This window comes from Bufo gargarizans, chromosome 2 (assembly GCF_014858855.1).
Source record: "Bufo gargarizans isolate SCDJY-AF-19 chromosome 2, ASM1485885v1, whole genome shotgun sequence".
In the NCBI taxonomy this organism is placed as follows: domain Eukaryota; kingdom Metazoa; phylum Chordata; class Amphibia; order Anura; family Bufonidae; genus Bufo; species Bufo gargarizans.
In genome coordinates this window covers 192,565,863-192,579,129 of record NC_058081.1, presented here as the reverse complement: position 1 = coordinate 192,579,129, position 13,267 = coordinate 192,565,863, and the positions used below count along the sequence as shown (strand labels likewise).

At 41.0% G+C, this 13,267-nt stretch overlaps 1 protein-coding gene across 1 annotated transcript in view; it reads right to left on the bottom strand.

Moving 5' to 3' along the window:
* ARIH1 (ariadne RBR E3 ubiquitin protein ligase 1) overlaps positions 1-13,267 on the bottom strand; it is a 65,212-nt gene that overhangs the window by 15,156 nt on the left and 36,789 nt on the right. Inside the window, exons 4-12 of the mRNA XM_044279834.1 lie at positions 12,160-12,304; positions 9,660-9,752; positions 8,685-8,740; positions 7,454-7,520; positions 4,216-4,322; positions 3,000-3,042; positions 2,794-2,865; positions 1,494-1,624; positions 739-796 (exon numbers count right to left, since the gene is read on the bottom strand). Of these exons, the coding sequence (XP_044135769.1) occupies positions 739-796; positions 1,494-1,624; positions 2,794-2,865; positions 3,000-3,042; positions 4,216-4,322; positions 7,454-7,520; positions 8,685-8,740; positions 9,660-9,752; positions 12,160-12,304 (772 nt within the window). The remainder of the gene's footprint in view (positions 1-738; positions 797-1,493; positions 1,625-2,793; positions 2,866-2,999; positions 3,043-4,215; positions 4,323-7,453; positions 7,521-8,684; positions 8,741-9,659; positions 9,753-12,159; positions 12,305-13,267) is intronic.

Sequence of the window (13,267 nt, the reverse complement as noted above, 5' to 3'; positions counted from 1 at the left end):
AGCCAACCAAGTGTACATGCTGGGAGCTGTAGTTTCACAGCCGATGGTTGCTGACCGCTGGTGCATGACAATCTATACTTCCATCTGCCTGCCCATACTCCTTCCGACTCCCAAAACTCCAATGCCATATAAACTGATTCTGATTCAGCATAATTCAAGGGACGGTACAGGACAGACATGTCCGATATCCTGCTTCTCCCAAGTAGACCTTCATTCACCCATTAGAAAGATTAAAAAAAAATATTCTTCATCATCAAAGAGGGAGCCAATCTGTAAGTGAAGACATTATCTACACTTACACATAGGCAGACAAGCCCCCGCATGAAAAAAGCCTCAAGTGATTACATGCCTAACAAAGCACATTGAGAAATCTAAGCTGGCCAGAATTCTTCCAAAAAACTAAAATAAGATAAAAGAAATACTTATGCAGTGTTCCCTTCTACAAAGCATTATTATATAGTCTTCTGTATTAGATAACTTTCGAGTGGCTAAAACGTAGGTTCATTTTAGAGTCCATATTACAGCCACAATACCCAGACCGCACACGGTTCTAGCGAACTGAACCGAGATCACCACAGAATCCTATAGTAATCCATATTTGTTTCAAAACTGGGGCAAGTAACGGAAGGGAGTCTAAAATTGCCTTGCGCACATAGCTTCTACTTGAAAAAGGAACATCTGGTTTACAGAATTCTGTTAGTTCTACAAACTGTAACTTCTTCACTTTCATGTGCTCACCTCTTGTGCATCTCGGGCCGCCTTTGCATCGTCTTCATTGTAGCGATTACAATTATACCTGTAATATTTGGTACGGTTATAACTCTTCATACTAAAAAGTAGCCTCTGACAATAAGGCCCCTTTCACACGAGCAAGTATTCCACGCGGGTGCAATGCGTGATGCAAACGCATTGGGCTCGCACGGAATCCGGACCCATTCATTTCAATGGGGCTGTGTACATGTGCGTTGGTTTTCACGCATTACTTGTGCGTTGAGTGAAAATCGCAGCATGTTCTATATTCAGCGATTTTCACGCAACGCTGGCAAGCAAGTGCGTAGGCGATGCGTTTTTCACGGATGGTTGCTAAGAGATGTTGTTTGTATACCTTCAGTTTTTTTATCACGCGCGTGAAAAATGCATCAAAACTCAGTGCACCCGTGCAATAAAAACTGAATGCGATCGCGCATTTTTCACTGAACGCATTCGCAACGCATCCAGACCTAATCAACACACGTTCGTCTGCAAGGGGCCTGAAAAGTAGCCTCTGACAAAACATAACTGAACATCCAAATATTCAACAGTATAACATTTCAATACACACAAGGACCAGCATCTCTTGCCAGTCAATACAAGTGCAATAAATAGGTAAAAAATACTGGAAATATTAAAGACAAACAATTAACAGTCCTTATTTGTTAGATAAAATGGTCACAACAGCACAAAGCTATGATTTTCCAGATATTCCAAATTGTAGTCAAACACTCAACTCTTACCAAGCTGATCCATGGGGCTCCCAAGGACCCAGGCACACCCAGCAGAATTCAGCCTTGCAATTTTGGTTCCGACACACCATATGATTACAGCCTCCATCTTTTTCTATGGTAACGTGACATTTGGGACACTCCTGGGGATGAGGAAACAGAGATAAAATGATATAACTGAAATAAATAACTATATTGCAGATAGTGAATATTTTGTTGATGAGGTTATAACAAAAAAAACTGTTAAAATCAATGTACGCAAGGGCAATGGGATTTGATGTACTGTTACCATAAGCTGCAGACTAAAGCATCTTTTTCCCAGGAGAACCATGATTTAATTTGAAATGTATTAAGGTTACAGTTTGAATTCATTATATTTGTTTTTAGTGTTCTCCATACACCATGTACTTAAGAACTTTTATCTAGGAAAGAACTATATATATTGTTCATCCAGGGCCTCCTAGTTATTACACACAATAACAAATTCAGTGGAGACTGGGAGAACAGTAGAAGAGAAGGGAAAGTGGCAAAACAATGCGGATTAAAAAAGGTTTTCTGAGCGTTTAATACTTTTGACCTAACCTCAGGAGAGGTCACCAGTATGTGATGGGTGGGGGTCTAATGCCCACGACCGATCAGCTGTTTTAGAAGGGACTGGTGCTCTGGTGAACGTTGCAGCCTTCTCGCAGCTTCAAAAGCACAGCACTGTCAATTGTATAGAAGATTTCTTGGCTCTGCAACTCAGGCCCTTTCACTCGAATGGGACTGACTGAGCTACACCTAGGCCATGTGACATCACTGGCCTAGTAAGAGGCCACTGCGATCACGGAGCACTCTTCAAACAGCTGATCAGTAGGAGTGTCAGGATTCAGACCCCGGACGATCAGATATTGATGACCTATCCCGAAGATAGGTTATTAGTATTAAACACTTGGACAAGCCCAGTAATATAGTGTTCAATGTCTGTGGAAAGCTAGCATCCTGCTACTACTAAATAGCTTAAGCGTCAACCTAAAGAATTAGGGCTCATTCAGACGGCCGTCTGAATGAGCCCGCATCCGTTCCGCAATTCCCATTTATTTCGTTCCGTGGTTGCGTTCTGCGGCCCCGCAAAAAAAGATAGAGCATGTCCTATTCTTGTCCGCAATTGGGGACAAGAATAGGCATTTTCTATTATAGTTGCGGCCATATGTGGTCCACAAATTGCGGAACGCACACGGCCGTTATGAGTGTTTTGTGGATCCGCTAAACACTACAGTCGTGTGAATGTGTCCTTACAGACATACAGAAGACTGGTGGCAATAAATCTTACCTTTGTGTTAGCTGCAATCCAATTTGATGTTTCACTGTCATCGTCACACTTCTTAATCCATTTTTTGAGCCACTGCAAAAAACAAATCACTTAAAATTACCTTAGAATTTCCCCTTTAAGTGTAACACTACTATATGTTGTACCCCAAGAAACAAGACTGGATAAATTATTTTTAACCACATGTCAACCGAATTTACGGTACTTACCTTACATTTTACAGGATCATGCCAATTCTCTCCACAATTGAAGCTGCAAAAAAATAAAAATGAATAAAAATAAAAAAAATCAGTTGACACAAACTATTCCATGTCTTTATATAACATATCATGGAAGGTGGCAATACTGCGGTGCTGCACTTAGACTGTTATATACACACACCCACATGGCAGAGAGATACCCTTAGGGTGCATTCACACAACCGTATGTATTTTGGAGTCCACAAAAGGAGGATCTGCAAAAAATATGGATGATGTCAGTGTTGCATCCTTTTTTTTGCCGACCCATTGTAACAATGCCTATTCTTGTCTGCAAAACGGACAAGAATAGGACATGTTTTATCGTTTTTCTGGGACTGCGTAACAGACATCTAGATTCTGACAGTGTGCCGTCTGTATTTTTTGTGGACCCATTGAAATTAATAGGTCTGTATCCAATCTACAAAAAAAAATGCGGGTCAGATGCGGAAGAAAATACAGTGATGTGAATGGGGCTTTAAGCTTATTACACATTCAAATAAATGTGAAATTAAAATGATAAAAAGTCACATGTCTGTTCTGTAACAAAGCAGGAACTGCAGAGACAGGCGGGGGACCTGTAAAGTGTTGAAACAGGAGCAGCAGGAGATTGTAGGGTTATTTCAGTTTTTTTATATTGATACGTCATCGATATTGGAGCTGCGGGAGTACAATACCTGCAAACTATTGGTCGTGCCAAACTAATGCAGCTCCCATTCAAGTGAACCCCCCCATCTGATATTGACGACCTAGTCCCTTTAAGATGACTATTACTTCTTTTGCTATATTAAAGCATTCTAAGTGATTAAATAAAAATTAAGTGTTTGGAAAACACTTTTAAGCTGCTCATACAATTGGAATACCTGCCGAACAGCTCACCCAAGCGTGCATGTGTTTTTAATGTGGAGAGAGGAATAAGCTGCTGACAGGCCCCCTGGCAATGGATTATCTCCTGTATCTTCGCTCAAATCGGGCAGATTAAAATACTATGCTATGTACGGGGGATCCCCACTATTGCAGAGGACAAGGGGCACAAAATCTCCATGTTCAACTGGAGAGAAGCATAGCTGTACACTCCGATTCAGCTGTTTCACATGAATGGGAGGTATGGAAAAGTGTTCATTCTGTTACTGTACTGCTTGAAACAAAGAGGTTTAGAGACATCTCACTTCTTGCACTAGTGTCTCACCAGAACTGACGGCCACATTTGCAGCGCACAGGCTTGGCATCTGGATACTGAACTTTAACAACGTGATGACAGTCTGGAGCAGGGCACCACTTCAATAGTCTGTTACACTACATAGGAGAAATAAAATATTGTTTTATATGTTTACTAATTTGTAAGGTAACACTGATGTATCCGATTTAGCATTTCTGAAACAATACACAAAAAGAATGTATACTTCCATGCAGGGGCCTAGATCTTATAGGGCCCCCTCAACTAGTTTCCCAGGGTATGCGAGTCAATCTCTTCCAGGCAATGCAGAACACCCCAGATTTCTGACAAATAAAAGCCTCATTTACACATCCATGCTCAAATCCGTGAGCAGGTGGTCCGTGATGCACCGGTGAAGCTGTCCGTGAAGGATCCGTGTGTCCATTTTTTGCTGTCTGTGTTGCATCTGTGTTTCACTGACACTGAACAGTTGGTTTTCGGACCCATAGACTATAATGGACGTGATGGATCCATGAACACGGACAAAATAGAGCATGCATCCGTGTTTTTTAATCAAGTACAAGAAAATTGAGTACAAAATTAAAGCCGCCAGCTAGATCGGGTTGTTGGGGCTGGTGCATGCACAATAAATGCTCGGATGCCGATGCCCATAATGGGTAATGCTGTGCGCAGGCGCGGCAATTCGGATGCACGGCGCAGGCGCGGCAATTCGGATGCACGGCGCAGCATTTCAGACTGAAGGGAGGCGGTAATAAGAAGAACCTAGGGCCGGCCTGAGTGTTTAGAGGGGTTTCATATTAATAGCGAAGAGGGGCTTGGGCACCGGCCGCTTGGGCCGCTTCAGACCTAATTTGAATATTGGATTAAAGTGTTTTTTGAAGGAAATAAGCGACGGACAGCTAAACAGTAAGTAGCATTCACATATGGGTACTATAATGCTGAGAATGGAGTTAGTGTTCAAAAACAGACAGTATAGGTGAAAGACTCCCTTTAAGAGCAGTAAAACAACATGAGTAGACATGCTTATGTAATGCAAACGATCACTTATTTTAATGTTAAAATACACAGAAACCAACTTTTTACTTTTATAAATTAAATTGTATTTTCTTTCCTTCACAAAATTATGAAGGCAGCTATCTTGCTTGAGCTTCCGCAGCAGCAATTCAAGAGATTTGTATTACAGCAGGCATCTGGACATAGGAAAAGTCAGAAAACAACTCATTGCCTTCTACAGGAGATGCTGTGGGCATGCGCTCTGTCATGTAGAGTGGTTGAGAGTCGGGAGGGGGAGGAGGACTTTAACTGTGTCTATTAGGTACCACCAGCTTCATAATATATATGTTGGGCTGGGTTCACACGTTCTACTCATACCATGGAGCGTTTTTGGCAGCATGCTGACCTCACCTCTACTTTAGTGCATCCAGAACCTGTGAGCTCAGACTTACCTTTTATTGCAATACTGCTATCTGACGATAAAGAGGTGACTGCTGACTCTGCTCTCATATACACATCAGAAGCCTATACAGTTACTTTCTTAGGCCGAATGCACACGGCCGTGAACGGTCCGTGGTAACCCGGCCTGGCATCCAGCTGAGATCAGGAGCGCATGGCGTCATTGGTTGCTATGACGCCGTGCGCTTCATGTCGCCGCTGTACTACAGTAATACACTCGTATGATCGGCCTTAATGTGAACCTGGCATCATCAAATGCAATGCAGTGCAGTCTGCAGGCAGAATGGGTTGGAGCCGGAGGAAAATATTGATATATCATTTTGTGATAAAAGGTTCAGAATAACTTAACTAATTTATAAATCTCAGCTTTTTCTGAGCTCAGAAGCCATGAGGGTGGTCTTATCAGTGACTGTATCACTGACAGCTGTTTATGTATACAAACTAAAGGCCCCTTTACACTGCCTAAACATTGGGGAGATCGTTGCTAACAAGTGCTCATTAGCGATAATCTGCTAGTTCATCAGGTAATTGCATATTTCATGCAGACACCTAAATCGGCGTTTGCCAACATTACTCTGCTGCTGGCAAACAAGGATTCTGTATGGGGACAAGCAATGGCATTAGCGATACTGTGGAGGGGAGCTCTGGATGTAAATGCAGAGATCTCCTTCACTGACAAGCAAGTGATTGTCAGGAAGGAACGCTTCCTGAACAGGGCAGGGGGTCTTTATACAGAGAATGCTATCAATCACTGATAACATGGTTCCACATGGCTACTGAGCTCCGAAAGTGCAAAGGTTTAACTGTATAAATTACAAGGTTTGTGGAATATGATTCCACAAAACTATATCAATCTGCTCTGCTCCTCCTGCTCTATACCATGCTGCCTGTAGACGACATTGCATATTCAGGATGACCGGTTCTCATTTAACCTCTGATGTATGCAGTTATTCCTCCTGGAAATGCATGAATAAACTGTCAACTGGGCACATGCATTCCTCTTATCTAAAGATTATTGTACCTACAGTCGGCCACTGTCAGCAACGACTGGACAGTGCCAGACTGCGCAGGGAGACACCAACTGGTAACAACTAATTGTCAATTTATTCATACATTTCCAGAGAAATAGTAAAACATGGAGTTCTTTTTTTTTTTATTCGGAAAGTGATTATCTACTAAGAGAGACTTGTCACAAGGGCTGAAAGTCTTTGAAGAGGACCTGTCACTTCTGACATGTCTCTTTTTGCAACTAGTTGCATTCCCTATGAAATAATTATTTTCGTATAACTATACAGTATGTTGTGCTGTTCCTCAAGTATTCCTACTATAAATGCATGAATAAATTGCCAACTGGTTGTTACCATTGCCCTTGTAAAAAAGGGGGTCTACCATTGCCAGCACTGATTAGACAATGTCAGACTGGGCAGGGGAACACCTCCAGCCGGAAACACTGAGTTGTCAATTTATTCATCAACTTCTGGTGCAGGGATCAGCAACCTGTGGCACTCCAGGTGCCTGAATACTCCATTCACTTATAAGAAAAGCTGAGCATGTTTTCATGCTGGGAGTTGTAGTTTCACAACACCTGGAGTGCCAAAGGTTGCTGATCCCTGGTCTAGTACCACACAGCATCCCAAGAAAAGATGCTATTAAATTGTCATTTCACGTGAAATACAATTATTCACTAAAACAGACATGTCAGGAGTGGGGAGAGATCCACTTGAAACACAACTGATAAGTCCCCAGGATTATGGAGATATACCAAGAAACAAAGAAATGCTGTGAATCTGGCACTTACCTCTACAAAGCTATTAGTTATTAGATGCTGATACTTTAACTTTACTTTTGAATCTGTGATTAAACGCCTGATGGAGAAAAGAGAGCAAACAAGTTTTAATATACAAAACTACTTAAAAAAGGGGAAATGTTTTTTAGCTAATGTAATATTAATTGGGGATGTGGTGGTAATGGGAATAAAAATAAGAGACGATCTACACTTAAGACTAAAAATAAATGCAAAGACATTGGCTGAAAGGACATTCAGAGTAAGCGTACATGGCAATTTACCAGTGTACTCAGATATACAGGAAATACAAATGCAAGCAGCATCCCATTGATTTCAATAGGAAATATGCATTACTCACATTTTTACAAACCGTTAAAAAATAAAATAAAATAAATAAAGTGACATGCCACTTGTGATATGTTTTAGAAGCTATTATTTAAAAAAAAAAACAGTCCACAAATATGCTTGTTATTTGATATAGATTTTACATGCATTTACGCAGATGGAATCCTGCTTAAAACACCAGGGCCCCCGCCGATCAGCTGATTGAGAAGGCAGTGGTGCTCATGCCAGTTCTGTGGCCTTCTTGCAGCTTATAAAGCACAACGCTGTACATTGTATAGCGCCTGTGCTTGGTATCTCAGCTCAACCCTATTTACCAGTTGGGGGGGGGGGGTGTCCCTCCACATACTGACAATGCCTAATTAGTGCTAACAATAACAGACTGTAGGGATACACCCCTGATAAGGGAAGGGAATGGTAACATCCAGCAGTTCATTTATTCACACAGTTCTAGGAAGAACAACAGAAGAACAGCACGGCGCACAGTTATAAGAAAAGATGCTTCAGAATTGTGATTTCATGGACTATTTCCTAAAAAATGAATGACAGGAGAGCCGACAGGTCTTCATTAAGTATTTTCATACAAAGCTGAGATCATAAAATTCATAAGGGATCACACAACGACAAACGCAATGGAATTCCTAGTTAAATATTGACAAAGGTTACTTGCATACATTTAAGTACAAGAAAAACTAAATCTACAATCTTTGGAAATCTGGAGATGCAAAAGGAGTAACCTCATACACATGAAGCTCACAAAAGGTGATTTTTCTGTGGATAAGAGATAACGTGGTTCGAGCATTGAACATCCTCATGATATTTTGGAACATTTACATTATCAGAAAAACAATCAAACAATATCAAATACAAATAACATACTGTATATTAGCTCACCACTTACATTACTGTATTGTCATCAACTAAAATGTCACAACCATGAGCTGGGCAGGAAATGGTCTAAAGAAAGAGAACATATGTGAAGGTCAAATACCGGTTTTATTACATTCATTTATGGATTCTGACAGTTAGCCTAAGTAAGAAACAAATGCAGTACCAAAAACGACTTTCCAAGAAAAATGGAGCACACACGTAACAAATGAACAGAAGACAAATAGTAGATTAATCAATTACCGACCACCATACGGATATACATCGGCGGTCAAGACATCAAAGATGGCCATAGCCACCGGGTGCCTAATTCATACAGACATTTAACCCCTCAGATGCCATGGTCAATCCTGACAACGGCATCTGAACGCGCGCTTCCGGGTGTGCTCCGGCTCCCCCGGCAGGGATTGGGGAGCCGGAGTGTGTTAGCAGCAGCAGCCCCTGTCCTCCTGTGTGACAGGAGTGTGCTGCATAGTAATTTCTACGGAGCCCCTGCTGCATAGTAATTTCTACGGAGCCCCTGCCTATAGCAGGGCTCCATAGAAATACAGTAAAATGCTCAAACTCCAATGCTAATGCATTGGAGTCTACGAGAAAAGCAATCCAATGATTTTTCCGAAACTGAAAATATAAAGTCAAAATGGACGATTTCTTGTTTTTTGGTCGCTTCTTCTCCCACAAAAAATGTAATGAAAAGTGGTCAAAAAGTCGTACATGCCCCAAAATGGTATCACTTAAAAATGTACAGATCGCCCCCAAAAAAAAGTCATAGACTGATTATTCTAGTGGCAGATTATTTTTCACTCCACTGCCAGAAAAAGGAGAAAAAATGTTTCCATGCATGTGACCGGGGTGCAAATATCACATGGATTGTGGTGTGGAATATGCATTAAAAACCATCTGAAAAAAAAAAGACACATGAAGAACATAAAACATGTTACATGCGAACATACGTAATAAATGTAGAATCCTCTACCAAGGTTATTACCTGTCCCATTCCTTCCTCTATGATTTTGGTGGTTAAATATTCACCCCAGCACTGCATGCAGAACTTGTGACCACACTCGAGGCCTGTGAAATACTGTAGCAAATACAAGGATGGGAGTAAGTTTCAGACATACAAGGAGAAGGAATTATGTACACAGTAGCAAATAGGAGTCACCTAGCATTACTTCCCAGGAACAAGTCTGTAAATCCTAGTCACTGATTTCCACTTGGCAAAGATTTTAACTTGTTGTCATTGACACGGACTGTTCAAGAGTAAGGATGCTTTCCCAGTGCACACATTCTCATCAACATGAAAAGTGAATGCTTTCCTTAAAATGCACATCCACTTACATAGGGAACCAATATAATAGTGCAGAAGCGTGCGCAATAAAAAAAATTCTAAATACAATTTATAGATTCGGAAACCATACACAAGAAGGATGACGCAGCAATTCAGGGATTCCAGATCAATGTGAAAATGTATCAGGCTGTGCTGATACATCTATACAGTTGCAAGAAAAAGTAAGTGAACCCTTTGGAATGATATGGATTTATGCACAAATTGGTCATAAAATGTGATCTGATCTTCATCTAAGTCACAACAATAGACAATCACAGTCTGCTTAAACAAATAACACACAAAGAATTACATGTTACCATGTTTTTATTGAACACACCATGTAAACATTCACAGTGCAGGTGGAAAAAGTATGTGAACCCTTGGATTTAATAACTGGTTGAACCTCCTTTGGCAGCAATAACTTCAACCAAACGTTTCCTGTAGTTGCAGATCAGACGTGCACAACGGTCAGGAGTAATTCTTGACCATTCCTCTCTACAGAACTGTTTCAGTTCAGCAATATTCTTGGGATGTCTGGTGTGAATCGCTTTCTTGAGGTCACGCCACAGCATCTCAATCAGGACTCTGACTGGGCGACTCCAGAAGGCGATGTTGGTGTGCTGTGCCTCTTTTTCTCCACACATAGTGTTGTGTGTTTCTTCTAAACAATTTGGTTTCATCTGTCTACAGAATATTTTGCCAGTACTGCGGTGGAACATCCAGGTGCTCTTGTGCAAACTGTAAACATGCAGCAATGTTTTTTTTGGACAGCAATGGCTTCCTCTGTGGTATCCTCCCATGAAATCCATTCTTCTTTAGTGTTTTACGTATCGTAGATTCGCTAACAGGGATGTTAGCATATGCCAGAGACTTTTGTCTTTAGCTGACACTCTAGGATTCTTCTTCACCTCATTGAGCAGTCTGCGCTGTGTCGTTAAAAAGTTGCAGGGGGGAATTTAGTATGGGGGGAATTTATCATAAGGGGAATATTTGAAGTCAGTTTTGCTCGAGTCTGTGCTGAGGTGGTTTGCTAAATTTGTCTTATTCTAAAACCGAACACTTTTGTCTAGAAAAGCTGCTGCAGTTTTCCTACTGCAGCGAGACTGCGACTTTTTTTGCAACTTTTAAAAAAGTCTCAATGATAAATCTGGAGTGAAACTCATTAACATAGCTAACCATGCCCACGTTTCCACCCACATTACAAAACTGGAGTGAGTGGTGTAAAAATGCAAAAAGTCGCAAAAGCCTTATTTTGCGACTTTTTGACACCAGAGTGAAGGAATGATAAATCAGGGCCTTTGCATTTGCGACTTTAAACTAAATGTCGCATCTATCGGATTTTTTCGCTGCCCTTGCCACTTTCCTTAAAGGGGACATGGCAAAAGCAGAAAGGGAGCGTGGCCAGCCACCCCGACAAGGTTATCTTCATTCACGCCAGTGCAAATAAAGCCAGAAATCTACAAAACTGTCATAGATTTCTGTTTAGGCATTAACTGCCAGAGAATACGCCTATTTTATGACAAGGCATGCTCATCCACTGGCGGCGCAGGGGATATTAATTCAAAACCACCAGATGTAAAAGGAACAAGTTCTTTATAAATTAATTACAAATGTGCAAAAATATTCATTGTCTTTACATACAACGTGAAAACTAAAATACACCTAAGTATAATAAAAAACTTAAGGTATTAATACACAAACAGTGTACAAAGAAGCTGAGTTGGCCAACGTGAGATTGTTGCCTTGAGTAAGATGGCGCTGTTTACTTCACATGGCACTGTTTTGCCCAGGCGGCAAGTACCATCTTTACGTTTCAGGCATATGGAAAGATCATTCCCCTCATACTAAGATGGTGTTGGTAACTATGGAGCGCTACTGCACCACACACCTTCTGTGTCTCCACCTTGCCCCTTCTTCTCCTGTGATCCTGATCATGCGCAGTAGTGCTGCAAGGACCGTGAACATATGATATATGGATAATACAATTCTAGATTTATATATGATTAATTACCAACCTCTGTGACTGGATGATTTGGAGATGGTGAATGACAGTGCACCCCACTAACTGGGTTTTATCACAATTATTATCTGATAATGTACGTACCTAAAAGCATAAACATATGCTCTATCTAGAACTATTTAAGATGGTAAAACCACTTACTGTATTTGGGTAATTCAAGTAGCAGATCTGACAGGGCATATCTTGGGCAGAGGACCGTGTGTTCATCTGTCGTGTCCGAGACTTCTTGCTTGGGTTTATGACATGACATTCTGAGAAGAGTTTCTCCAGGTTGCCATCAAAATACCTATGCAAGCAAAAAAGAAAAACTGTAATTAACTCAAGCCAGAGAGTAAAAAACAAAAAAAAAAAAAAACAACCTACACAGACATGCTAACATGGTGATAAAACTACTGAAGTCACAACTGTTTGAATAACTAGAAGTAGGTAAAGAGTAAAAGGCCTGAAGGCTCATCAAATCAGATCTGACATTCAGAATTAAAAACAAAAAAATGGCGATTTTACAGAAAGCTTACGTTTATAGGATCACATGCCATATTTGTGACTTTTTGTGTTGCTCGCCACTTCCCTAAAATGGCTAGAAAAGGGGTGGGGCTTAAAGTGAGGGGCGGAGGCTCTATAGCCTGTCATATTTACTATAACTTACGCCAGAAATGGCATAGACTATATAGTCTGGCGCATATCTTGTCTTGATAAATCAACCCCATATAGTGATTGGAACAGATAGCAAAGTCAGTTGAGGGCATGTTCACAGTGTGGAAATTTCATGTGGATGGAGATGCATATGTGAAGGCAAAATCCATATGAAATCTTATGTTCCGCCTCCCATGGTTTTCTGTGGGAATCCTCATTGTAGTTCATACACTTTTCTGTGCATGGACATGAAACCCAGATAAGAACACTAAATTCTCACAGATTCTGCAAGGAAACCAGGGAGGGAGGCCACATGCAGATTAGCCCCATTGACTGGGTCTAATCCGTGTGCCGATCCACAGCATATCCACAAAACAAATCCGAGGCCAGCTTAGTTGGCATTTTTTTTGTCATAAAAAAAAATTCGTTCTTTCTGTGAACATGCCCTAAGGTGGCCAGAGATAAAGCATTGCATGTCCTACACAGTGGGGCATTTAAATTGAGCAGGTGATGGGTGCTTATGAAGAAATCTTTATTTTAAATCCATTGTTTTCACACCAATATTTATCGCTAAAGACATACCTCTCTTTGGACCATTCACTTCACAGCAGTCATA